Genomic DNA, 27868 nt, shown 5'->3' on the forward strand with positions numbered 1-27868 from the left:
CTAGATACACCCATGCCTGAAGCCTTTACTCTGAGATTTTTCAGTTGTCTGAACTAATAAACTTGACTCTCTTTTTACTTAGGCAAATTTAAACTAGATTTTTTAAAAAATTCTAATCAATAAATTCCGACTGGATACACAGAGTTCATTACACGTTTTTACGAATACCAGGGACTGTGGTAGAATCTGGAAACACAGAGATAAGTTAGATATAGTGCTTACCTTCAAGAAGCCCATTCTTTGATGGCAGAAACAGTCACATGAAGAGATAATTGTAGTACAGTAGAATAAGGGCCATAATATAGGCATGTATGGAAACAACAAAGAAAAGAACCATTCTCCTACCATGAGAGAGTTCTAGAAGCATCCACAAAGGAGAGATTATAGTGTCAAGAATTTGAAGGATGCTTTCATGCTGAGCTTGGTCTAGAAGGGAGGAAAGCAATAGTTTTATGATAAGTCATAGAAGAATAAAATGGTAGAGAACAGTGAATAGTTGAATGTATCTAAAGTAAAGGGTGAGTTGAAGATGACTCACGTGGGTGCTTCATGTATTTTGGCAAAACCTGAAGGCATTATTGACCAGCTGGCAGACAGTAAGGGATTCACAGACAGTTCCAGAGCTACTACCATAATATGAGATGACTGAACATTGACCTAAGGTACTATCAGCTACATGACTTGTTGAGTTCAGTGTACAATGAAAATGTGAATCTCCTTGTTCAGAAATTACTATGAATTTCAAGATGGTAAAGGGAGGACCAAGCATGGGGCCCTTTCTAGTGCAGGGTCATAAGCAATGGTACAGGTTGCAGGCTCAGGAAGCTGGCCCTGACATAGGGGTAGAAATGGACCTGCCTCTAATCTGTGATGTGGCCTGAGCCGAATTCCCACCGACACTTTAATCATTGCAAAGCCAGTCTCCCATCTGGGTGATGTGAACAGGGAGAATCAGGGCAAGGTTAGCCCAGAATGAGAATTCTGACATTTTATCACTGGAGTGATTTTCCTCCTCCCAACATAGGCTCCGATGCACAGATGTACTTTCTTCTGCCTTGAGAAACCTCTTATCCCCTTCACCAGCCCCTAATGCTGGCCCCAAGAGCACTGCAGGTAAGTGAGTCTGTTTAGTCACATGGCTAGACACTTAGGCATCCAATTAGTAGAAAAACAGTTTTTCAGAGGACAGAAAGGTAAAGGATGAAGGTCATCTGGCACTGGAGTCAGCTCTTAGGCATATACAAGATAGAAATTCTCAGACTGTATCCAATGACAAAATTACTAATAAGTAAATGTTGAGAGTCTTCCCTCTTTGCCTCCCACTAAGAAAATTCTGCGTCTGCCTCTTCAACTTCTCTTTTTCTTCTACCCTCTAGGGATATTTCCATTTGCCAGTCAATTCTTGGTTTTGTGATATGGAACAAGGGCAATAGGGAGAGACAGACAACATTTCTTGCCAATGTAGAGTGAAGGCCTTTCATGGGGAGGATTTAAAATAAATATACAAAGCCAAAGGGAAGAAAGAGAGGGGAGAAATGGGGAAGGGGCCATGAAGATCCAGTATTAAATGGGTTTATGGATAGGGATTGAGGATAAGATTCTAAGAGAAACTTGAATAAAGCATAGGATGTGAGAGATACTGAGAACAGAGAAATGAAGAAAGGGAATATCAGAAAATATTGGTGAGTGTTAGGATTTGAATTTCATTTTGATGAGATCATACTATTTGAGAGAAAGCACTAAAGACTGAAATTGCTTATAATTATTTTTTTCTAATGTTGTGCTAGGTTATGTGGGATCTGAGTTATACTTGGGCTACATTGGTATCCTATGAGATGTTAATAGAAATTAACACACACACACACACACACAAAGACATACATATATGCACACCAAATGGTCCCACTAGCAAATAAATTTGTGAAATTGTGTATCCTAAATCCTCCATTCAGAGAATCCAATCAGCATATTGAAAGCTGTAAGAAGTTCTCCAAGACAGAAATCTGTTCAAAGCTGCTTAATCCAATGCTTCCTAAACTTATTTTACTCTGTGTCACCAAATATATTTTATTATTTTGGATAAATATTTTTAAATATTTAAACATTACTTACATTATTAAATAAATATTATTTTAATAAATATATTTATTATTTTGAATAATAATAATATAATTTTAATAAGGCTGACCTTAAGGTCTACTGTCTCAAGAGTTTAGGGAAGACGTCATGAAGTATGTTGCTTTAACTGGTATTTGAAGAATGGAAAAGGTCGGGGGTAGCCAGCTCAGTATATAGAAAAGGCATGAGGACTAAAACATTTTTTAAAAAAAAAGAAGGTTCAAGATTGGTGTGAAATTCCCTGGGGTTTAAAAGTAGAAAGATTCTGCTACACTTTTTATTTTCACCAGGGAAGAGGTATCCCCACCTTGTCTCTGTGCATGCTCTTTAAAGTGGTCACTGGGGTGAGGCAGCTGTTAGGAACGGGTGGCAGCTCACCTGTTCTGAACCATACTCATGGCCGTCCAGTCTACAGGATACACATTTTTCCCAATGAGGTCCTTGAACATGATGAAGGTCTCCATCAAGAAGTCCTGAAATTGTAAAGTGAAACACATCTGTCATCTTGTTTTGTAGGAACTGACTAGACGTGCCCAGATCTTGTTAGCTGTTTACATTTTTTCTTTATTATTTTTTTAGAGGGCCAGAAAAGGAAAGGGAAAATAAGTCCAATGAAACCACGAGGGGTGGATTTTTAAATGGAAGCTCCATGTTGGTTACCAGGAGACTATTTCACAAGTGCAAGTGGAGTGGCAATATGGAAGGTAAAAAAACACTCTCAAAGCACTAGCAACTCTGTCTTTGAGAGGAAAGAAGTAAATGCATGCATCGCTGTTGCAATTTTATAATCATCTTCCCAAATATGTATTTAAGAAGGAGATACATACTCTACAGTACTACAAACACAGCTCATTCATATGTCACAGATACCTCCAAGGGCAGATTACAACCCAGGACACTCTTCCTCTCATTTGAAGAGGTTCAGAGTGGACCTCAACACACCCCATCAGATACTGACTGCATCAGGCCAAGATTCTGCTCCATCTTTGGAGAACACAAATTCAAGACAAATACAGATAGCAAAGACCAGGACCACCGTCATTGGACACTCCTGAGCTGAAGGAAGAAAAGTCATATTGTCTGCATGCCTTCAGTAAAATTTAAAATCCATAGGAAACCCATTCCGAGGTCTTTCCTTAAGCCAATGGTTTTCAAATTATTTAACACCAGAGTTCTTGGTCCAAAGCAAATATTACCCAGAACCTAACATATAAAATAGATAAAAGTAGAATAGCTGTGGTCGGCGTGTGTGTGTGTGTGTGTTTATGGTGCAAGATAGTGAGAAAGGGAGGAATATAATTTGAAAATCACTGCTTTAAGCTAAATTGCAAAATACTGGAAATGAGATCTGTTCCTTTTCAGCAATCTTTGCTTCTAGGAAAATTACCTCAATATTTTAAGTCCCAGTTTTCACATCAGCAGAATGGGGATAACCTCTAACTCAAAGAGTTAGTACAAAGATTAAGTGCACACTGTTTAGAGGATGCTCAGCACAGAGCCTGGCCCATTGTAAGAGCTCATTAAGTGCTGGATGGTGACAATGGCGAGAATTGTTATTCATCCTTGACATCCCCTGGGAAGTGTGGGTGTCATCCCAGGCTCATTCCCTTCCTATGGCAACAGACAAGGCCTCTGGCTCATAGATGAAAAACCTAGCTTCCTGAGTGAGAGGTTATAGCATGTTGTCAGGCTTAGGACAGAAGTTCAAGTCCTACTCTGCCACACACTTCCTATGTGGCCTTGAGCAGGCAGATTGCAGACTTGTAAAATGTGAGTGCTAATCCCTCTGTTATACTATTGTAAAGATTATACAAGAAAGTACGTATGACCAACAAATAGGAATTCCCTTTCCTACTTTCTTCCCACCATTCTTTCCACTTAGGATCAAAAATTAGGAATCTGGTCTATTTCCATGTCACATGACATAGAGAAATTGGGGGAGAAATCTTGGGTTATTTGGCTTTCCTTTTGTTTTCTTTTGTGTATATCCAGACATAGATTCCATTTCTTGCCAATACTGCACCCAATGAGGAGACTCTCTCTCTGCTGAATGGCTGAAAGAGCAGACATTGGCTTTCTAATAATTCCCTTTTTGTGGGCCACTCTCTGAGATTGGTCCAATTGTAGAACCCTGGGTTACTCTAAGAAAAGTTGAAATTGAGCCCCCAGCAGCAGAGTTCTTGAATCTGGCAGGGGTAAGGAGACAATGACAAAGGCGATTATGTTGAGGGGCAAAGAGACTGCCCCTGGGACAGGCTGCGCTGGGCTCTATGTTGGTTAAGTCATCTGCTACAGAGCTATGAGCCTTTAGGCCACAGCCCTGTGCAGACAGTTCTATAACAAATGAGTCCTGAGAGGCTAGAAGAGCAAGGCGGTTCAGAGGCCAACTTCCTCCATGCTTTTGTGATCATGATCTAGAAGTAGCTACCTTTTACTGGGCACTTAGTATGTGAGAACTTCTGTGCTCTCATTAACCCGTTCCCCACACTATGACATAAATAACATCATCCCCACTTTACAGATGGGGAACTGAGGCTTAAGAGAGGTTAACCTGTCCATAGTTACGTACTCCCCAGTGACAAATCGTGGATGCAAATCCAAGGCTGTGTGACTAAAACTCATGATCATAAGTCTCCAAATGTCCATGATTCATCAATAAACATTTGTTGAAGCATATTTAAATTTTTTAATGTTTTTTCACTTTTGAAAGAGAGAGAGACAGAGACACAGTCAGAGAGAGAGGACAAACAGGGGAGGGGCAGAGAGAGAAAGAGACACACACACAGAATCTGAAGCAGCTCCAGGCTCTGAGCTTTCAGCACAGAGCCTGACGCAGGGCTTGAACCCATGAACTACGAGATTGTAACCTGAGCTGAAGTTGGAAGCTTAACTGACTGAGCCACCCCGGTCCCCCTATTGAGGCATATTTAGACTAGACATTCAGGTCTCATCTCTGACACACCTGAAAGATATCTTTCAGAAGTTGTATGTGCAAGGCTAAATGAAAATTAGAACTAGGCAATCACACGAATGTTTGTAACTTAGATACACATGTACACAAGGTCCACTGGGACATCTTCTTGCCCTAAACTCTTAAGAGCCAACAGTGTGGCATGTCTCTCCTATACTACCCCCTACCCAGCATCCTTGGACTCACCACAAGTTCAGAGCTGGTCTGGAAGGTCTCAATATAGAAGGAATAGTGCTGGTCTCCCATCTGGTTTAAGATGGCTGTCATACATGCCACAAAGTGACTCTGTAAGAAATAAAGAAAACTGCCATGAAATAGTGGAGAGAGAACCATGAGATTCATCTTTTTTATTTCCTTGGCTTCAGACTGGAAAACACCCAACCATCCCAGCCAAGTGTAAAAAGGTCCCCAAAGGGATCAGCAAGTGAAACTTCCCTATGAGGAAATGTTGCCTTATGGCTCATTTACGGGCTCATTCTTACAAGAAGCATTTACTAAACACCTGTTGTGTGACTGGGACTATAGTGGGAGCTCCAGATATAGAAGATGGGCCTGACCTATCACTCCTCCAGCTGTTTGTGCCTTGGGAAAAGACCACTGCATTGGTGTCAGAAGATCTAGTCTCTCTCTATCAAGATCCTGGAGACAGTTTGATTTCTCTGATGAATAGTTTTATATATCTAAGCCCCAAGTGTTTCATCTGTAAAGTCAGAAAATAATCCATCCACTTCAACCCCAACATATGTATCAAAAGGATAAAATGGCTCCTATAATGCTTTGAATTCACTGATTTTCTCTGTAGAGGTGTCAGCTGTTAGACCATCATGACTCAGCCAGTGAGAAGCCAGTAGCTACCAGTAACCCACACTTGTTAAGGGCCTTGGAGGATAAAAGAAATGAGAAGAGGTGGTCCTTGCTCTTTAGGAGTTCATGATCTATTTGGGAAAGGAAGGTTAACATCCATGAGGGAAAAAGTACAAGACCTTTAATCTGTCAAGCAGACCAAGTGTCAGAGGGATTCAGACAAGTGAGAAATCAATGCAAGGACATGGAAAAGAGGCGGGTCTGGAAGGATCCATGGGATCAGAGAAGCAAGAACCACCTTCTTTCTTCCACCTGAATACGTCACCATACCCCTTTCTGCTTTACCCCTCCAGATTTTATGACTCTGTATCAGGGTGTATTTTCTGTTTGAGCTAGCATCTGCAAGCAGCATTTAGGAATATCTACTCTGAAACCCTTGTAAAGGAAGTACCAGCCACAAATCTACCAGGAGAGAGGAGCCACTCAAGATTGTCTCCTGCAAGATCCCAATGGGACTGCCATCTTAGTCAGAGGAAGTCCCACAAGGTTTGGTCAAGGGCAGGCTTATGGAAGAGGGCCTGCGCAGCATGGTGCAGGCCTTTCCAGGGACCCTGCTGCTAAAAGGGGTCAGACAAATGGCACCAGAGTGGTGGGCCTGGAGGCATGTGTGAGCCAAGAAAATGGGCTCAGTATCACAAACTGCTATCTTTGTTTAGAAAAATACACATACACACACGTGAAAAAATACATATCCTTATAGATTACAGCTCTATAGTTTACAGTGGTGGAGGAATAGCCTTGATGTCCCAAGAAACTCCTTCTGTGTTCCTCTACAGGAAGTTTTTTGGATAACTAACTGAACATCCTCAAGACCACATTCCCTAAGTTAACTCCCCGAGATCAGGAATCTCCTTTGCTTCTAGATTTTTTCCAATTAGGATGTTAGGAATAACACGCTTTCCCAGTCAGCATGACCTGCTGTATACTCTGTGGTGCTCAGAACAAAATGAAAATGAACAGTCCTTGTTAAAAATTATTCAAAATTCCAGGACATCCCCAGCGCCCATTCTGAGCTCCAGGTGAGATCACACACCCACGAAGCCAGCCCTGCCCGCCAGTGGCCACCACCACACTCACGCACCATAGATGCCTAGAAAACACGCAAAACTGGCAGAAAGTGCAAAGCCGGGACTCTTGGGAGTGACAGCGAGGACACTGTGTTTTTGGGGACCAGGAGCCTCTACACTGGAGTGAACGGTCTTGGTCCTCCAGGGAGGCAAATCCTCCTCTGCTCAGGCCCCCAGGGGGTGGTGGTGAGTTTGTGAAATTATCAGTCCTTCTCAAACAAGACAGAACACCACCATCGTTAACTTAACCAGGACCCAGTTGAACCAAGAAAGAAGATTTGCCATTGTGTATCCCACTGGCCAGGCTGGATGCCAGAAAGGAGAATCCAGAGAGTTTGAGAGGTGTGTGTGTGTGTGTGTGCGCGTGTGCATGTGTGTATGCGCACACACACGCCTGTGTTTCCTCTACTCCCTCCATCTCGTCTCTCCTTTCCTCAAAGATTTCAGCCTATGGCCACTAGAGGTCTTTTCTTTTCACATGGTAGCTGCCGAGCAGTTTGTTCGGCTTTTTATTTATTCCTACGTGAGCAGATCCACTACACTTCTTGCATATAAACAGTGAAAATTACAACATAAAGGACTCATTATTCCTTCTTTTGGAGTAATTCTGCTGCTGGCCAAAGCCTGGCTCATTTTGCAAGGAAAAGAGAGGACATCTCTGCAGGTAATTCCACTGCTTCAAGGTAAGAAGAGATTTGGGCAGGTTTTATTTTTTTATGATCCATGATCCTCTAAGAGAAAATGCTATCGCCTCTTGGACAATAGTTTACTTTTAAAGCTTTGACTTAAATGAGTCCTGGGATTGTGAGCTTGTGTGTGTGTGTGTGTGTGTGTGTGTGTGTGTGTGTGTGGTGGAAAATCTACCATTGTCAGAACTGCAGGCTGCCCCAAATGCATAGATACGGAATGCTTGTTATTTCCAATGGCTTGATTTGAATTTGAAGTGGGGGAGAAAAGCAAAAAACAAACCTCAGAGCTCAAGTTGCTTGGAATTACCTTGACAAGGCTGCATTTTCTTAAGCCTTGTTTAGAGAAACTTCCATGCTTCATTTTAAAAGAAAATAAAAGGAGGAAGGGGTTCTAGTCCCCATCTAGAGGGAGTGACCATTTTATGAAAGGATCCACTATTTTTCTTTAAGGACTTGCTCTGTGTGTTATAGCCCACCAATCAATCAAAATTACTTTTACCAGCCTGTTCATTTCTTCCTTCTAACTATCACATAGAAAAACCCAGCTCTCGGTGCCTTACTATACGATTTGTAGTGCAATGTGACTGAAGTTTGGGCAAGTTACCTGCATTTGGCTTTTAATGAAAAGTGACAGTGTTTTATATCCCACTAGAAGTACCCTTTTTTCCTACTATGATGTCTAGCCCACTTTAGTACCAAATTTGTCAGAAATCACACCAATGTGACCTATTGATTAGTAAAATGGCATGAAACGCCAGCAGCAGGTTCGCATTCAGAAAAGGTTCCCCTCTGTCATTTAAATTTAAATAACAAAGCAAAAAAACAAAAATAAAAAAATAAACCAAACCCTCTTTGTCACATAATGATAGAAAGATGGAATAATATTATGCATCTCTGACATTTATCCCTTTTTCAGTAATATCCTTAACATGGCAATCCACCTCTTTGCTTCTTGTCCCCTTCCCTTTTTATGAGTTTGAGACCTTACTTCTCCATCCACCATGTTTTAAATGTTTAGAAAGAGATAGAGGAAAGGGTTGGGGGTGTGATTCACTAGCAACTCAGATACTCCTAACATTGACATTGCTCAAACTTTACAGTGTAGGAGCCAAATCTCCCAGTCCTGTGGGCAACATGCGAAAGCCTAAGTATCGCATGGGGGACAGCAGGGTGGAGGGATCCCCTGCAGTCCAAGCTAGTGAGAATCCCCCTCTTCCCATCCCTGGCAGAAATGGTGTAGGTGACATATATTTACTACCCAGGCATGAGGCAGCCACTCATCCATAGCCAAGCAGCATGCCAGGTGCCTAGATGGGAAATTGCTTCTTAAAACAGAATACTGGGGCGGGTGAGGGGACTGGCATCTTAAATCCCAGAGAGAAATTGTATCCGAGACGTTGGCACAAACCAGGCAGAGTCACCTCGGCTCCATTCGGGGCGGTTTAAAATGTAGCTAATGAATCACAGCCTGGAGAGACACGGTTTGAAACTAGGTCAAACGTGTAAAAATAAGTGCAATCATCGCGGGCACTTGGCCGATGAGGGGCTACTTAACGCCTTGAGTGGCAGGGTTTATTTGCCACATAGAACCCTCTTCAGCGATCCATGACAATCAATCCTCTTAATTAATTCAGCCCATCAGTATGGAGAGAGGTCTTGTACACCTGGGAGAGAGCTGAAGCTCTAAAGGAAAACAGACAGGGTCTCTTCACTGTGTGATGGCAAGAGAGAAAAAGAGAACCCCAGCATCATGTGATCAATATTAATTAGCTAGGATACTAGATAACTGGGATCAGGAGAGTAGCCCTCCCCAAAACATTCAGCTCCTTTGCATAAAAAAATCATCATCATCATCATCATCATCATCATCATATTGATAAGGTCAATAGTTGGGTACACATCAGTTAACTCAAACATATCTATTTAACCACCTCTAACACAAACACACCTACGCACACACACACACACACACACAGAGTCAAGCCCCCTGCAGTGTTGAGTGGACCTGGAAGAGGCTATCAGCTTGCCCTGTCTTGAAAAACAAACAAAATAGGGCAAGAGGGGTATGGTTGCTGCGGATGCGTCCCCCACTCACCTGAGGTTGTGGGAGGCATGAGCTCACAGAGGGAGAGAAGCAGCTAACTTTGGGAGCTTGCTACCTAAATGCCAACATTACTACGCGATACCAGCTGGTGACACGTTGCTATAGTAACTTCAAATAATGTGCAGGGCCAAAATAAAATAAAATATAGAAAGCGCCAAGGAGAGGAGATGAAGGAAAGTTTTCATACCGAGGGAGGCTCATAGGGAGATGAAAAGTTCTATTTATCAGGACATTTATTTCCTTTGGAGACTAAGAGTGGCCAAATGCCATTCTCAGGTTGCTTCTCCATTCACCCCCCTATCTGCCATGTGGTTATATAACAGGTTTTATTCTTGGGTGGAACTGGCACTGTCGGTGTGGTGGGTCCAGGACCGGAAGTGGGAGGCTGTGGTGTTAGGAAAAACAGGGACTCCAAAACCCCTTCATCTCAGAGCTCTGCCAAGCACTCAGAGTCATAGTTTTCAGCCATCTTTGGGGAATCTAGTATACTGTTCGGTCTTAGCAACCATCAAGCTCTGGGCACTGTGCGAGGTGTGAGGCTGCAGCAGTGAGCTGGATGGATAAGACTGTGCTCCAAAGAGTTTCCACCTGGTTCTGCCAGGATGTAGAGCATCAGAGTGGGGGCCCAGGAGCCAGCCTACCAGATTTCAAATCTCAGCTCTATCTCTTATTAGTTGTGTGGTCTTGGGTAGGGTCTTGTGCCTCAGTGTCCTCATCTGTAAAAGGGGATATAAATATTCCTTACTTCATACAGTTCTGGAGTTCTGGTGAGGATTAAGTCAAAAGCACTTAGAACATAGAAAGCCCTCGATAATTATCATCTATTATTATTATTATTATTATTATTATTCTCGTTGTTGCCTGAGGTCCATGGAAAATATGCAGATTAGCCAACTGAAATTCCTGCCCTGGGAGAAGGAAATGATGAGATCACCTACCCATGACTGCAGACACATCAAGTGCTCCCAATCACAGCTCAGTGCCCTTTGACTCCGAACGTGCCTTTGGTTAACAACATGCCCAAAGTCCAGCTGTCAAGTAAATTGAACGTGTGCCTCTTGGACCAGAGTATGTTGGGAGGTTTCTTTTATTTGGGGACGACTGCAGGCAGATAGGACAAGTAACAATAGCACCCAAATTGTTCAAAAGCATGAGATACAACTGTTTTCATCAAAATCTTATTCCCCCAGCTATTTGGCTTTGGGATAATCCCTGTCTCTGTGTACAGTGACATTCTTTGGTTAACCAGGGATCCTGCTGCGTGACAGAGTAAACCAAGTTACCCTCTTTCAGGGGAAGCTTCTTGATGGCACAGATCCCAGGGTTTCATGTGGCCTGCTCCATGTCTAAGGTACAACATCACAGGAAAACAGAAAGGTGCACTTGGATGCCATATACTCTGGATATGCCTGACACATCTTATCTGTACAACATGACAGCTCTTGGAGAGTTAGCTGTGTGCACCCCTGCCTGCTGCCGTGGGCATTAATGGTGGCTCGGACACTTAGCACCGCCAGGGCCAGAGCTGCAGGTGTTCCCTCAGAAAGCTAGCATCACTGACGAGGAGCAGGGAGGGAGGAGTAAACAAGACTGCTTTAAATCAAGGCTGGAAAAGAAGATTGAACTGGTAACGTACTTCTCCTCTGAGACTAACACATTCTGACCCTGGTTGACCTGTGCTGTGTCTGTGTGGTGTGGGTCACTTTAAATCTTCCAAAGGAGAGAGTGGGATCCAGGGAGGAGGTGGAGGGCATGCAAATTCCATTCACTCATTCCTTGTGCTCAGGACTCTAAATTCCTCACGTCACTGACTCATTTCAACAACTTCATGAGGTCAACTTAATGCCCATTTGACAGATTAGGAAAGTGAGATGTATGGAGGTCAAGCAGCTTGCCTAGATAGACATTGAGTATATGATGGGATAGGAATTAAAATCGGAATCTTTCTGACTCTGAAGCCTGTATTCTTTTCATAAATCCACTGTGTCTCCCGTGTCAGCACTGTCAGCTCGCCTGGGGAGAGATTTTTGTCCACTTATTCATTGCTGTATCACCAGTCTAGAATTGAACTTGCACTTAGTGTAGGTTCAATAAATATTCATTAGATGAGGGATTGAATTTATTATAGTATTCCTCATCTCTAAAAGAATGTTTTGGGAGTATTCCATCTTGCACACACAAACTCTGAAAAGTAAGGGTCATGTGTAGACCACGTTGGCCTTGGGAAAAGCCAGAAATGAAAGAATTTTTGTTCTGCTTCTGAGTGTATTCCGTCTTAAGTTATATTTGATCAAGCTGCAGTGAGATGGTTCTTTGACACATTCCTTAATTTAACAAATATTTCTTGAGCACCTACTATGTTTCAGGCTTGGTTTTATCTGCAGGGGCCCATCCAGGAGTGAGAGTAATAGGATTTGTTCTTAATGAGCTTATTCCCATTGGGGAGAGGGCCAGGGATGGAGAAATACACTAGAATAAGAGAATACACAAGTAAGATTATTTTAGGCCATGATACCTTCTACTAATGAAATATTACCAAGCAATGAAATAGGGATGTAGTGGGAAGGAAACTATTTTCAACAGAGGAGACAAAGGTAGCCTCTTAGAGAGCTGGCATTTGAGTGGATATCTGAATGATGAGAGTTAGTCATGCAAAAATCTGGCAGAACATCATTTGGGGGCAATTGAACAGTAGATGCAAAGGCCCTGAGGTGGGATGTGCTTGGAGTGCTGGAGGATCCAAAAGAAAGCCAGCATAGCTGGAAGGTTATGAAATGAGGGAAAACACTGTATTAGATGAGATCAGAAAGATTTGCAGGGGCCACATTCCATGGCCCCTGGGGGGTCTGGAGCAAGCATCTGGATTTTCCTGCAAAGTGCAAAAGGAGGCCATTGATTTGGGTTTTAAAAAGCTCACTTTTGCTGCTGTGTGTTTCAAGAACTCCTCTTTAAAGAGATGGTTTCCATGTCTTACCACACCAACCCATCTTCCAGACACTGTACCCGACTTATTCCCAGGGTCATGAGTCTGTGAAAAGTGCAAATTATGTTTTCAATGTCTTCCTTGTTCCTGGTAGTGTTACCTCTTTTCAGCAAAATGCTTCTCACTAAATGACTATTTTATAGCACACTCTGGTCCTTCTCGGCCAGGCAAGAGAGTGGACTCTAGTTTTACATAGACCCCATCTATCTTAGGCTTAGTGGACTCATCTCCCTTTTATTCAGAGCTGAATGAGGTTGGGAATGCTCCAGTGACTCCCAGTCTCTGGTTAAAGCCATTCCCGTCTGTGGGACCTGAAAAACGTGCTTGTCAGGAAGGAACCCCTCCAGTTTTTAACTGAACAGAAGATGAATTTTTAAATGTTTCTAATAACATTTGTGGAGGTGTGTGTGGGGAAGGTCACAAATGTGAATGCACGAAGAATAGTTTCGGAAACAGGGATTTAGTCTCAGCACAGATACCAGTGACGGCCTCCAATCTTTGCACTGACTGCCTCAGAAAAGGCTGTGCAGAAAAGGCTGTTTAGAGTCTTGGACAACATGGTATCATCCTCAGCTCACTTCTCCCTGGGATAAATCAAAGCAAAAAACATCACCAGGATGTGGGCTCTGGATGAGAATCCTAAGCAGCTCCCCACCTTCTCTTGCAAATATGTGCATCAAGGTTATGTATGGCACCCAGATTAACCTTCAGTAGAAAGAAGACTCACAAAAGGATGTTATGTTTCAGGCAGGAGGCATTGTGGGTTGAAGGACAATAACTACTGTGTAAATGGCTAAGTGTGGATCAGGCAATGCCCTAAACCCTTTATTTATCCATCAGTAAGGACTTTTTATAGGGTTGTGGCAAGAGGAGAAAAGAACTGGAAGAAAGAGAAGTTAACAGTAGTCAGACATTTATGAGTCAGACACTGTGCCAAAAAGTATAGTGACGGTCACAACCACCGTCAGTTACTGAGCACTTGCTATGGGTCAAGCGGTATATATGCGTTAATCCTCCCAGCATCTGGGTGATCTTGATAAAACCACATGCACTTTACAGATGAGAAAACCGAGAAGCAGAGAGGTGGCATGACTTGCCTGGATCAGTCTGACCCCTGCTTTTGTTTTCCTTAGGAAAAAAAAGATATTATTGTTTTGTAGACATGATATAATTTTAGTAACAGAAAAAGTAAGCAAATCTTAAAAGTCCACGAAGAACAGAAAAGGCACAACATTTTACCTCACTGTGCTCCCTGCCTAACTAACCTTGAATATTAAGAACATTCAATATTCCACTCAATTCAGTAAACTTCTCAAATATTAAGAAACATGGGTGCCTGGGTGGCTCAGTCGGTTGAGTGTCTGACTTCAGCTCAGGTCACGATCTCACGGTTTGTGAGTTTGAGCCCCACGTCAGGCTCTGTGCTAACAGCTAGCTCAGAGCCTGGAGCCTGTCTTCAGATTCTGTGCCTCCCTCTCTCTCTGACCCCCCTGCTCACGCTGTCTCTCTCTGTCTCTCAAAAAAAAAATTTTTTTTAAATTCAAATATTAAAAAACATTATAGATATCTCTTGTGCCTATATAGAGATGGAAGGGTAGATGGATGGAGGGATGGATGGATGGACAAATGGAGACTGCTTGGCAGACCGTTAATATGGGTAGACACAAAACCACATAGACAGAACTAGCTCTCTTGATGACTGTGCTCTATGGCTTAGGAGTCTCCCACAATTTTAGGCTCAACTGAGCATCCATATCCTGCATTGCTTAGGGCACTGAAGGCCAAGAAGGGTTCAGAGTGGAACATTAGTGCCACGTACTAGGAAATACATCTGGTTTCCCATAGAAGCAGGTTTCCTGGAAGACACTGGATAGGGCATCCTAAGTACAGAGAGCAAATGCCAGTTCTCTTCAACATGCTCTGGAACTTTCGACAGGTTACTTGATCTCTCTGGCCTCAGTTCTCTCATCTCTGAAAAGGGATCCAGTGCTACCAATAGCGCAATTGCGAGGAGGAAGTAGAAGGCGGGTGCAGGGGTCCCGTGAAATCCTGGCACATCAGGCACAGAGGCACTCAGAAAACCTTCTTGCCACGCTCAGCTTCAGCCCTTCTCTGGTTCACTGGAAGAGTTTGCTAATCAGCTGAGGAAGTGTGGAGTTAGCTTTTGGTTGACTCCTGGAGGATGATTTAAACCTCCCCGTGGACCTGGAGAGCTGCATTGTGGAGGATGATTTATACAATCTCTCCCTGCCCTTTGTTTCCCTTTACACAGTCTCCATGTTTAAAAGAGAGGAGGGGCAGGCAGACAAATGTGTTCACAGACCACCAGGCAGTCAGGCAAGAAGGTTTTCAGGAGGGATGATTATTTTGTAGGTAAAAAAATTGCTTTAGTTTACCACTTGTGTTTACTTCACAAGGAGTGAAGAAGAGTAAAGATCTCTCTCTCACACACATTGTGTTTTAAACTTTAAGCCCAACTTTCCAACCAGGATTCTCCTGGCACCTCCCCAGCCTCCCCCAGATAGGTCAAGTTGTCCCTGCTGCAAGGGACCTGATAGTACCAGCATGCTCTGGTACTCAGATCTGAGTATGATAATAATGGACTGGGTGTGTGTGGAGGTGGCTTTTTTGCAACACTGCCTTGATTACTTAACTTCACAGCGCTCAACCAAAGCAATGACATAGTGATGGTGTAGTTCCTAGTCCACATTAGGGAAGGATTTTCTCCTTCCCCAGTAATTCTTCACTCCTCACTCCCAACTAATCAATCAGTTAACAAATATTTACTCAGCATCTATTATCTGTCGGGATCTTTATCAGGTACCTACAACACTGAAGATCTCAGAGTAGTAGGGAAGAGTATCCCTGTCGAGCGAGCTAGCTATTATTTATCTATCAATATAGTAAGTTTTCAAGTAGAACAATCTGTCATAATTGAAGGAGAGGGGAGGTTGCTAGTGATATCTATTGTACAAAGGCTAGGAATACACTAAACGCCCTACAATATATAGGCCAGCCTCAAAAGCATAGAATGATCCAGCTCAAAATGTCACTCATGCTGAAGTTGAGAAAGTCTGATCTGTAGAGAGATATCTGGTATGAAGCTGGATGACAGGTGCAAAATGAGTGCTATAAGTAAAGCTTTCTCTAGGCTTTTAAGAAGTGGGAATGAAAAAAAAAAGAAGTGGGAATGACCTTTGTGGGTAGGGATGTTTAGGGAAAATTTCAGAGCATGTGGGGTTTGAGGAACGACATGATTGAAAGGGATTAAGCTAAAAATGAGAAAGGACATCTTAGATCTGTAATAGAAAATACATTTCATTTTATAATTTGATTAATTTGATTGATTGGGAGCAACTGCCTGAAGAGCTATGTGGGGAATGATTCTAAGGCCAAGTCCTAGCTCAGCAGGAAAGAGTGTGTTGATTGATTAGTGATGTCTGCTATAGGCAAGGGAGGGGAGGGATAGTGCAGATGCTGAGAAATTGCTGTCCCACTTTTGTATGTGGAACAGGGTGAGGAAAGACGCCGAGGTGGAAATGAGTGAAGTGTTTTGGTATAGCAGAAGTTCACAGAGGGAGATCACGAGAGAGATTTGGAGGGACAGACTGGAAGGGCCTTGAATGCCAGGCTAAGGGCTTTGAACCTCAATCTTCAGGTAACGGGATGCCACAGGCACCTGCCTACTGGGTTGCCTTCAGGACGGCTCTGCTGACAAGGTCTTGAGAATGAAAGAAAGCTACTCAAAGTCCTTGCTCTTCACTTCTATAAAGAGAGTACTATTTCATCTGTTAACACTAAAAACTGGCAGAATCATCATGCTCTGGCTTTTATGAAGCTGATTCCAATGATGAAAAAAATCCTATGAAGCTGAACTCTGAGATAACTGTTTGAAAAGCTGACTCCAAGGGTTCACATTAATGAGCTCCCGTAAAGCCCTTTTGGATAGAGCATTTCTTCTGATGTTGTATTGTGCAAAAAAAAAAAAAAAAAAAAGCCTCAAGGAGGAGGGGGCAGAATGGTGGAAGACCACTTCTAGGGCTCATCCGCCAGCTGACCTCCTGGTGAGGACACTATACTGCCTACTGATCTTGTGCTTCCTGTCAGCCCCCAGGTCCCCCGACAGGCTGGCTCCTTAGACTGTTTCCTCTCTGCCCTGGGAATGATACCTCATTGATTTATTGGTTTGCAATTTTCTAAATGACATCATACTCCATTTTTTTCATTCTTTTCCTTTGCTCACCTCCCTCCTAAATTCCCATTTGTCCCACTTCTGCTTCCCTGTCCTTTGGAATGGTAACAACACCTTCCAATTACTCCTCTGCAGTCCGCATTAGCTGCCTGCTGACTCCTCCCGTCATCATTAATAAAGGTGACACTGCAGTTTGGCATGAGCACAGGTCCACCCCCACCTGCCCCACCCTCCCCTCTCTTGGAGCAGAAGATTCCCTAACCGCAGAGCCCCTGCCTTTGACGCTTTCTTTCTGTACCCAGCTCCCATCTCTGTGTTCAAATCCACACTCAATTAAAGAAAGATCAAGTGACACAATAAAAATGCCATCCAGAGAGCTGGCCTGGTGGTGCCCAGATATCAGATCAACTTACTACAACCCCATATCTACTAATTCTATCTAGAAAAGAAAAAAGATGGCACAGTTGTCTGGATGGATTTGTTTTTTAAAACCCCTGCTGACTCTTTCACCCTGGCAGAAATCCTAGCAAAAGTCTAATCAAAGTTAAAGCTTAGAATTAGAGAGATGATGGGGAGGGTGCTCTTTGGGGGTCCTTGCAAGCCAGTGTCCTTACAGCACAAGGGGAAAGCCATGGGTCAGGGAGGTTAGATGGTTTCCCCGCGGTCACACAGCCACTGTAAGTGGCTGAGCTGATGCTAGAATGCAGCTGTTCTGACCAGAGTGTTCAATCAACTACAGCATTCTCTACCAAGTCTAAATGCTGGCCCCTGACCTCCAAGATCCCTGCAAACAAAATGACTGTTCTTTTCCCATCTCAGCCAAGGGGCTGCCCTGATACCTAGAATAAATGGACCTCTGCTAATAATGAAGGCTGATGTTTGATGTGCACCTGCTTTATCTCCCTCACCACATAGGTTTCCAGATTTGGGGAAGAACACGCCATTGAGCACTAATTTCATCTTTCAAAAAAAAAACGGAATGGGTGCCTCTGTTACCACTATTCATCCCCACTTTGATTGATTATGTTCTGTGCCCAGCATCCTAAACTGGTTAAGGACATCAAATTAAAAACCAAACGATTGATCACTGAAGTCACTCTGTGTAATGAAAACGGTCTGAATGCGCCTCAGGGCCGGAACAGGGTGGGATGTGGGAGGCTTTGCTTACAACACTTTGCTCTGAGATCCTTCAACTGCCAGTCCACAGGACTCACAGTGCACAGAAATGCTTTGGTTGGCATGGTGTTTTGTTTTGTTTTGTTTTGTTTTTAATATTTGACTTGTGTGACAACTATATTCAAACAAAAAACTAAAAACTAAAATAAACACTAAAATATTTGACTTTCTGTCAACATTTAAAAGACAGAAGCTATTCCATAAAGTTGTGACTTGGAAGATGCAGAGATACCATTCTGCATTCCCACATGGCAGTGCTGGGAGCTATGTCTTGAAGTGGACAGGGCCTATGGGTGCTGGATATGCACCTGCCAGGTATCTAAGGCCTGGTCTCATTCTTGGGTGGCATACTTGTCTTAGCACTGAAGTCCTCTGTCTCAGGAAAGCCCTCAGCCTCTTGCAAACAAGGACAACTTTTCACTCCACCTAGTTCTTCTTTTACTTGCTTGCCTGGTCCCTGGGCACATGTGCACATGCATGTGCACACATGGCCTCTTCCCCATGGCTTCCTTCAAGCCCACATGCCTCCCCAGAATGACATTCAAGGCTGCCCAGCCTCTGAATCCTACTTCCCCCACCTACCTGCTGTCTATTCCAAACTTCTCTTCATTCTCTTGGTATCTGTATAAGCTAAGGATGCCTTCTTTTACACAGTTGCTTTTCCAAGACCCATGCAAGTGGCATTCCCTCCTCCAGGAAGCCTTCTCTGATTCCACCTGATGCTCTTCTGCCCCAGACAGAGCTAGGTACACCCTCCCTCTGCTACAATCATTCTTTCTCCTTTCATTGTATGCATTACCATTAACACAGCATCAAGGGAGTAGACTCTGGGGGTGGCCTTCCTAAAGACACAAAGGGAGTCAGAATTGTGATAAAAAAAGTAAAAATTGTAAAAACCATTTTGAAGTCCTGGTATCGCTGTGTTGTACGATTCAACAAAATGAAAACTAAAAACCATCTCACAGGAACCTGTCCCTAATCCATGACAATATCTAGCATTCCATAGTCTAAGATCATCTGGGTCTCCTGAACATCCACCTCTCCTGCTTTATGACACGGAATCCTACTCAGATGTCCTCGTGTGTTCTCTGCTAGCCCTGGAGGTACTCAAGCTCAGGGACTTCCTTCCATATCCATATCTTCAATGCCTGGCTCATGGAAAGTGCTCAGTAAAAGGTCTTCTGAGTGAGTGAGTGAGTGAACCCCCATCCAAGCGACTAGGGAAGGACTGTCTCATTTGCTATGATTTTAAAGAAAAAAGGTTCTTCTTAACCGTCCCAGTGCCCCCCAAGACCTCTGTTTCCTGGCTGACTGCCCTGGATCATACAATGAGCTGAACAACCCATCTATGATTAGGGTCAAACCACCATTCTTTTGGACATTTATCATGAGATCATAAGATTACAAGGTGTTGGCAGCGTTAGGATCTTTTCTTATAAATAAAGAGAATTCTATAAGTCCAACTACCTACTGGACATGTCCCCTAAGACACCCCGCTGGCAGCTCATCATAAACATGTCAACATCATCCTTCCCTCTCATGCCTCTCTCTCTCCTCCCTGTGTGTTTCTTCTTAGAATCACCCTCAGCTCAAGACAACAGTCCAGCCATAGACCTTGATTCTGGTCTCTCTACTTCTCTCTCTCTTTCATCTCTCTCCTCTCTGTTCCCCCCCCTCCTATAAATCACCTAGGTCCAGGGGTTTAAAAATTTATCTTGAATGTGTTTATTCTCTACCACCACCCCCCCCCCCTGCTCACTGCCCTGATTGAAGCTACCATCATTGCCACTTGGCTTATTGCAACAACCTCCTAAGGGGACCCTGCCTTCAGCTCTGTCCCCTCTAATCTCCATATTGCAGTCAGAGTGTGTTCTTACTAAAATGGAAATGACACTAACTCTCATTCCTGCTTAAAATCTTCCATGGATCCCACTGACTCTGAGGGTAAAAATCCAAGCTTCTTAGCACAGAATGCAATTCCCTGCATGATCTGGCCCCTTTCCATTTTCATTTCTTCCACTCTTCCTACCTGCTCCTTTAAACACTACCATCAGGCCACACAGAATTCCTGTCCAATTCACTTATCTAGGTCATATTCCTCTCACCTCTGACAGCCTGACGTATGGTGTTTCCAGACTCAACACATTAGCCCGGGCGCCATACACACACACACACACACACACACACACACACCTTTAAACAAGTTGCCTCATCACCTCTATTGAACTTCAGGTTTCATATTTGAGATCACTCCTTCCACTAAGTGTTCTGGGAATCTCTCCAACCCATGTTGAGTTGAGTGCCCTTCTCTCGGGTCTCATGCCCCCAGAATCATCACTTTGGTGGCATGGATCACAGGTTTCAGGAGCCCTAACCTTATCTATCTATCTCTGCTATAGGACTGTGAAGGCAGACATTGGGTGAGGATCTACTTTCTTATCTCTTCATCAACAATATAGTGCCTGGCACTTAGTAGCTACTCAACAAGTATTTGCTCAGTGAATGGCTATATGATCTCAGATGGAAGAATAAATGGGGCACAGGTACCTAAGTGGCATGTGCTAATTGGGGTCTGCTTTGAGGAGACACACAGGTTGTTAAAGGGCTCTCCTAATCAGATAGTTCCCTCAAGGGAATTAGAATAAAGTCTGGTCTGTCATGGAAAGTCACTTCCTCGCTGTGTAATGTCTTGAGTCTGAATGGGAAGGGCAATAGCCCTTGGCATCCTGGACATTCTTTCCAGCCTCACATCCCATGGACACAGTAGGAAACAACACTGGGCCCAGAATTAGCAGACCTGGATCTCGGCTCCAGTCCTGCCACTTGCTTCCTGTGTGCCCTAGGGCAGGTTGCTTTCCCTCTCTGTCTTCACTGATAAAAAAGGGTATGGATCTAGCTCCTTCTACTCTGAATGTGGTCACTTGTGGTCATCCATAGCTGAATTTGTATCCTGATTGACCAAATTCCTAGCTGTGTAGGCCTCTGTAAGTAAATGTGGACTTTGTGGAGCTGTTATATAGATTAAATATTATTACATTCATTAGGGGATAATGTAAACAGTAGTGCTTACAGAAAAGTATTCGATAAATGGTTACAATTAAGAGTACAGGCATGTCATATGGTTAATTTTTTAATGGTTATAGGATAAAGCTAGACAGAAATAGCTAAGATTTAAGCTCTTCAACTCGGAGTTATATCAACCTCCCCCAAAAAGATTGATTGTACATATTTGCAGTCCCCTGTATCTTTAAAATAAAGCATCCAATAAAACTGACATTATGTCACGATTAAGACAATAAATGTTAATTGTACTGAATCAAGCCACTAATTTTGCTCCTACCATAATGAGATTATATATTTCATTTTGGAGTTTTAAAGCCCTTACAACTTCAAAGCATCATCTGTCGCATGCTATCATTTCAAGATTGGCAGGATATTATTGTAAAGGAAGACTTCCCTGCCCTTGTGATGTTGGAGGATGTTCCCCAGGGCACCCCTCTCCACTCCCCTTCCCCCAGGTCTCAAGATTCCAGTTGGTGGCAGAGCATGAAGATGCCTTTCCAATGAATACCCTGTGTTCCTGGAATCCTTCTCTGGTACAGGCCCCATGTGGGGTATCACTTTCACAGCTGGTCAGAACAAAAAGAGACCTGAATCCTATCTAGTCCTAACTTTGCCATGAATGAGTTGGGTAATCTTGGGGGAGTATCTTAACCTGTAGAGGCCACAATTTCCACATTTGTAGAATAGTAAAGAGGCTTATGGATCCAAATTCTGAAGGTCTATGATTGGTATCTGCAACTAGAGAGATGGCAGAAGTAAGTTCCTTCCTCTCTTGTTCCTTGGATGAGGCTGGGCTTGGAAGTTGTGGTTACCAAACTCTGCTGCACATTAGAGTTACTTGTACCCAATTCCCCAGGCATCAGAAATTTTAATGCTCCCTAGACAATTTCTGATGTGCAGCAAATTTTGAGAGCCTCTGGCCTTAGGGAGTCAGTATAGCTGAATAGACAAAAATGAGGCAGGCTGCCCTGACTCCAGACTGGCCCCTTGTCACAAATAAGCTACTTGACCCCTACAAACCTACTTTTCCTTACTTCTAAACTCATAAGGTTTTTGCAATCAATAAATGAGATAATGCACAGGCACCTAGTGCTACTCAAAACATGGTTCACCTGGGAACTCATTAGAAATGAAGAATCTCGGGCCCCCATCCAGACTTGATGAATCACAATCTGATTCTCAGAAGATTCCCATGTAGATAGTTCTCAAATATTGAAGTTTGAGAAATACTGCTCTAGCACTCAGTTCAATAAAACGTACCTTTGTAACCTTCTCATCAGCCCTCCCCTTTCATTCATTAACCATTCATCAACACCTGCACAGCACCTGTGGGCCCAGAGCACATAGCAGGGCTGCAACCGATGTTTGGCCATTTCGTGAATGGATACAAAAGGGAATTGGACCTGCTTCCTACTCTCCAGGAAGCTCACTGTCCCTGAGGAAAATTAAGACATGAACTCACATATCTGGAACAGAGTAATAGTTATGAACGATGAAGGCTCCCCTTTATTTGTATACTTGCTACATGGCAAATATAATGCTAAGCAATTTACATACACCATCTCTTTGAATTCTCACAACAACATTGAGGATAAATACTATTATGATCTGCCTTTTACAAATGAGGGAGCTTTGGCACAGAGCTCGTCCGAAGCTAGCCCCAACTCGTAGGGGGCACTGACGAGATTTGAAGTCAGGGCGGCCCCAGCCTGATTACTCTGTAGAACTGCCGATGTGTGAGATGAAGCACTAGAGACAATTTCTGGCTTAATAACTTTTGAGTACGGCCATTCAACGGCAGCCCCGTCCCCAGGTGCCGCGCGAGACGCAGCAGGAGGCCCTGCAGGCAGAGAGGCTGCCAGGTTTCTATCGCAGCAGAAGCGCTGGCCAGAGGGCTGAGAGCTCCCGCAGGCTGCTTGTCGGACACAGTCCACCACTCTAGCTGTCCCTCTCCCTTGGCCTCTCTCCTGCCACTTGGATATTTTACTTGCAAATACACTTGGCAGTTGATGCCAGCCTTCTCAATGACAAGCCCAGGGAACAGAAAGAAAACTTGTCAGAACTTGGGTATAAAAGCAAAGAAACTTCCTGAAAATCACATGAGGAGGTGCAGAGGTGAGGGGTCCCAAAGCAGGGGTCCTGAGCTCTAGGCTCAGGAGAAGTTGTGAAAAAGGAAAGGTCTGTGATCACCAGGGATAAAGGGTATAATGTAATTCCTCTGGGTCTTCCTCACCAAATAGGAGAGTTCCCAAAAATCTGCATCTAAGTCATGTTTGGCATAGCAATTAATTGAAATATTTATTTGTGCTTCAACCTTCCCATAATTCCCCTTCCCTTCTCCCTCCCCTCTCCCTGCCATTTCCATAAGGGTAGCCAGGAATTTTGTTCCCTCTCCTTGGAAGAGTATGAACCAGAAGCATCAGTTTTACTTGGAACCTTGTTCAAAATGCACATCCTCAGGCCCCACCCGGGACCGGCCAAACCAGACCCTCAAGAGCAGGCCCAGTGATCTCTGTGTAACAAGTCTTCTAAGGGGCTCTTATGGGCCTTGGAGAGCTCTGAGGACAAAGCAGTTTCCGTGGGCAACAGAGGCCAGGAAGAATGAAGGGGGCAAAAGACACAGAACGGGACAAGAAGGCGGAAACTGAGGGGGGGAAAGGGTGAAAAGAGACTCCCAAGACTAATAAGGGGCTGGTGGGTTGAGGTTCTAAGTATCAGAGATCAGTAACTCCTGCATGCCTGAGGGGACTGTGCCTCTAGGATGGCCCCAGCAGTACTGACCTGGTAAAGCCTTCCCCCTTAGGGACATGCAGGATCGTATAACGGCTAATTCAGCAGTGACCAGGGTGCACCTACGACCAGAGGGATCTCTGTGAGTGCGCAGCTGGACCTAAGACCCCAGGGACTTCTCCGTGACCTTCTGGGTAGGGAGGAGGAAGCAGAGATTGAGTCTGTGAATGCTGGCTGAGTCAGGCCAGGGCTGCTTCAGGTGCGATTTAATTTCATTTCGAGGAAGTCAGGGATTTATCATTTGTACCTCAAACAGTTCGTGGATGTAAATCTATACCCACTACATCTGGATGACTTTCAAGAGGCACCTTTCCAAGAACATTCTTGGTCATTCCCAAACTTCCTTCAGGCAAAGGCAACAGTGCCTTGTGGACACAGAACACAGGGGTGGCGTGCTTTGATTCCCAGTACAGACGTTCCGGAGGCATCCAGTGGGAACCCAGGCTGTGAACACAGACACGGCCCAAAGGACCACTTCTGTCCTTCTCATTTCTAATGAAAAGAAAGAGCAGTTTCTCCAGACCAAATCTGGCCAATGTCCCTCCCATTACTTGGCTTCATCTTGGTGAATAGTTTTTCTCAAGACCCTCATTTTAACCATCAAAACATCAATTCTCACCATCTTGGGTTTAGTCCAGCTGGAGCTGAGGGGCTCACATCCTCCCACCTCGTAGCCCGTACCTGGCTGGGTGACGGTTGCAGAACACCAGCCAGGCAGGTATAGATGCTAACGCTTTCTCTGTTCTGGGCAGTAAGAATTCTGTCTCACCTTGAGTCTGGCCTCCGTGTCCTGTCTCCTCACTCTGACTTCTACCTTGATGTCCACCATCCACCACCTCAGCGGGTAGTGTGTTTCTTCTCCTTTCAACCATGTCTAACTGTTGACCAAGTTCTTTCTAGTTCTATGTACAAGATATGGTTGGACTTCTTCCATTTTTCTCTACCCCAATTCAATCCATCACCATATCTCCCTAGCACTACAGCAATAGTCTTTTAACTAGTATCTGATTCTGATCTTGCTTTCCCCCCTCCAGGGAACAACTAGAGTTGATTTTTTAAAAAATCTGAGGGGTCCCTGGATGGCTCAGTCGGTTGAACGTTAGACTTCAGCTCAGGTCATGATCTCACAGCTTGTGGGTTTGATCCCCAGGTCAGGCTCTGTGCTGACCAAGCTTGCTCAAAGCCTGGCCTGCTTCAGATTCTGTGTCTCCTTCTCTCTCTGCCCCTCCCCCACTCACACACTATCTCACTGTCTCTCAAAAATAAATGTAAAAAAATTTTTTTGAGTCTCATTATTCATGTCTCTGCCTGACCACAATTAAACCTAAAGTCTTTCCTTTGGTTTCCTCTCCCACTACTCTGTTCAGACACACCGTCATTCTCTAAGTTGGACAAGTTAGCTGGTTCTAATAGGTTCTTCATTTTATTCTTCCTACAAAAACTTTATATTTTTCTTTCTCAGCAATTGTCACAATTCTTAACTAGATATTTATTTATGCATTGACATGTTTAGTGCTTGTTTCCTTTCCTGGGTAGAGCTCCTCAAGGGCAGGGACAATGTCTGCCTAGTTCACCAATGTCTTCCTAGCATCTAACACAGTGCCTGAATATAAAAGGTACATAATTAATATTTTTTTAATGAACACATGTTTAAATTCTAAACATTATGCTCAGCATGCTATGCTTATTCTTGCTCTGTTGTTAGAGTTGATTAGCTAGCAAAGGTGAGACGTTCCCCTGATGTAAGGCAAGATTAGGCAATTCAATTTAATTCTGTTCAGCACAGTTCAAGTCATTTCAATTACATTCAATTCACTTTAATTTAATTCAACAAGTCTTGATGGGTATGAAGGAATCTGACATCTTTTATGCTAGGGTGCAGAGAAATCAGTGATAAAATAATCCATCTCCTGCCCTCAGGAGGCTCTCCATTTATAACCCCTCATACAATCAATGACATATGTAGGACATATGACTAACTTATTGATTCTCATCAAATTGCAAGTAGAAAACTGGTTGACCTAAACTGGACCTCATTGCCATCACTCACTAATGTAATGTATCGGGGTGTCTGATGACAATTACAGAGGTTTAAATATTGCACAAGACCAGTGGAGGTGAATAATGAGATGGTGATGAAGATGTTGAGTCCAATGACTCACCCTCCATTATTGGTCCTCTCCAGCGACAGGAATTCTCCAATCCATATTGAAAACCTACCCTAGGATCTCATGTCCCTTTCCAACTGATAATTTCTCCCTTTTATTCTGTTCCATCTTAAATATATGAGATCTTAGCCTACTGACTTCCCCTAAGACGTGAGGTGAATAAGAAATTAAAACATAAGACATATTATGGATGTCCTGAAGTGAGATTATCTACTATAAGAAGCAGAAGCAGTGACTCTCAGGTGCCACCATGGGGCATATGTAAATACCTGGAGATCTGGCCCTAAGTCCTCTAACAGCTAAGACAGAAGAAAGAGGAAAGATACCAATTTACACAGTTTTACCTTACAGACATGGAAAAGCAAGAACAACTTTCTGCAGAAACTACATTATTTTCTCTATTCAATAAATATTTCTCTAGAAATATATACTGGTAGGAATTTATCATGAATCCTTATGAAAGGACTTAAACATCAAGTCAGAGGATCTCAGAACTAGAAGGACTCTTTAAGGCCAACACTCACCCCCCCCCCCGCATGATACCCTCTGCTGCATCCCCAATAAAAGATCCAAGAGAGAGAAAGAGAGAAAGTCCACCTAATCAGGAATTCCCTTTTCCTATAGATAGAATTCTCAGAAAGTTTTCTCTCATATTGGACTGTAAATGTTTTCCTTGTAATAGCAAGACATTGAACTAATTCTGCTTCTGGAGAAGATTCTCCTAAAGTATCCCGAGAAATTCATGCTTCTCATACGCACCCACTCCTGCTCACTGGAATATTCTATAATGGCACCTAAATTTTGTTGTTTCTGCCCTGTCCTTAGCTTAAATACTTTGGAGGTCAGTAATTTGTTACTGGAATCTATTTGCTCTTGATTCTGGGAACCTGTTGTCATTCCTTACCAACCTCCCATGAGCTGGCCATGCTGATAAAACACAATCATTTGAGGGACACAAAGCATACTATATATTTTTCCCTACCATCTTAAGTATTTTTGGCAAAAGAGAGAAGTGTGAAAAGGTGAGAGCCCTTTCCCCTGAGTCGATTATGAGGGTGACTGGGTGGCTGATAAATGACAGCCACTTCTGCGTGAATAGCCTCTCTATTGCTGGGCATTGCTGGCACACCGTTTTTTTCCCCTGGCCTTAGTACTTATTTAACAATCTTTAAGAGAACTCTGTGCCTAATATTGAATCTTAAAATGTGACATTGTTCATATAAAATGAATATTTAAACCACATGCTGCAAGTTCATACCCCAAAAAAGGGGGAAAATATCCCCTTTGTCCTCTCTTTGAATAATAAAAAGGAGCGGGGTGCTGAAGGGAACAGCCACACTGGATGTGTATGAAGAGCTAGAAATTAAATGTGTGCACCAGGATTTCAACAAGAAACCTCCACACGTCAGCACTGTTATTTGAAAGATGGGGTTTTCAGACTTTCTGTTTGTCCTGCTCTTCTTGTTTGCCCACCTCTGGGGTTTTTCATTGGCTTTAGACATCCAAACTTAGATGGGTAAGGAAGCAAAAAGGTGTCTAACAGTCTTAGAATCTCCTCGTTAACAACAGACAACAGGCATGAACGTGATAGGTTCCTTTTCCCACAAAGCAAAGCACCTAGGTTATTTGTGTGTCCCTTTCATCGGGATTCCTTCCACATCATGAGGGCAGATAATCAAGATG

General features: G+C 43.4%; 1 protein-coding gene across 1 annotated transcript in view; it reads right to left on the reverse strand.

Annotated features, from left to right (window-relative positions):
• DOCK2 (dedicator of cytokinesis 2) overlaps nt 1-27868 on the reverse strand; it is a 404233-nt gene that overhangs the window by 85644 nt on the left and 290721 nt on the right. The window contains exons 28-29 of the mRNA XM_029942884.1: nt 5276-5374; nt 2497-2591 (exon numbers count right to left, since the gene is read on the reverse strand). Coding sequence (XP_029798744.1) covers nt 2497-2591; nt 5276-5374 — 194 coding nt within the window. The remainder of the gene's footprint in view (nt 1-2496; nt 2592-5275; nt 5375-27868) is intronic.

Source organism: Suricata suricatta, chromosome 6, assembly GCF_006229205.1.
Source record: "Suricata suricatta isolate VVHF042 chromosome 6, meerkat_22Aug2017_6uvM2_HiC, whole genome shotgun sequence".
NCBI lineage: Eukaryota > Metazoa > Chordata > Mammalia > Carnivora > Herpestidae > Suricata > Suricata suricatta.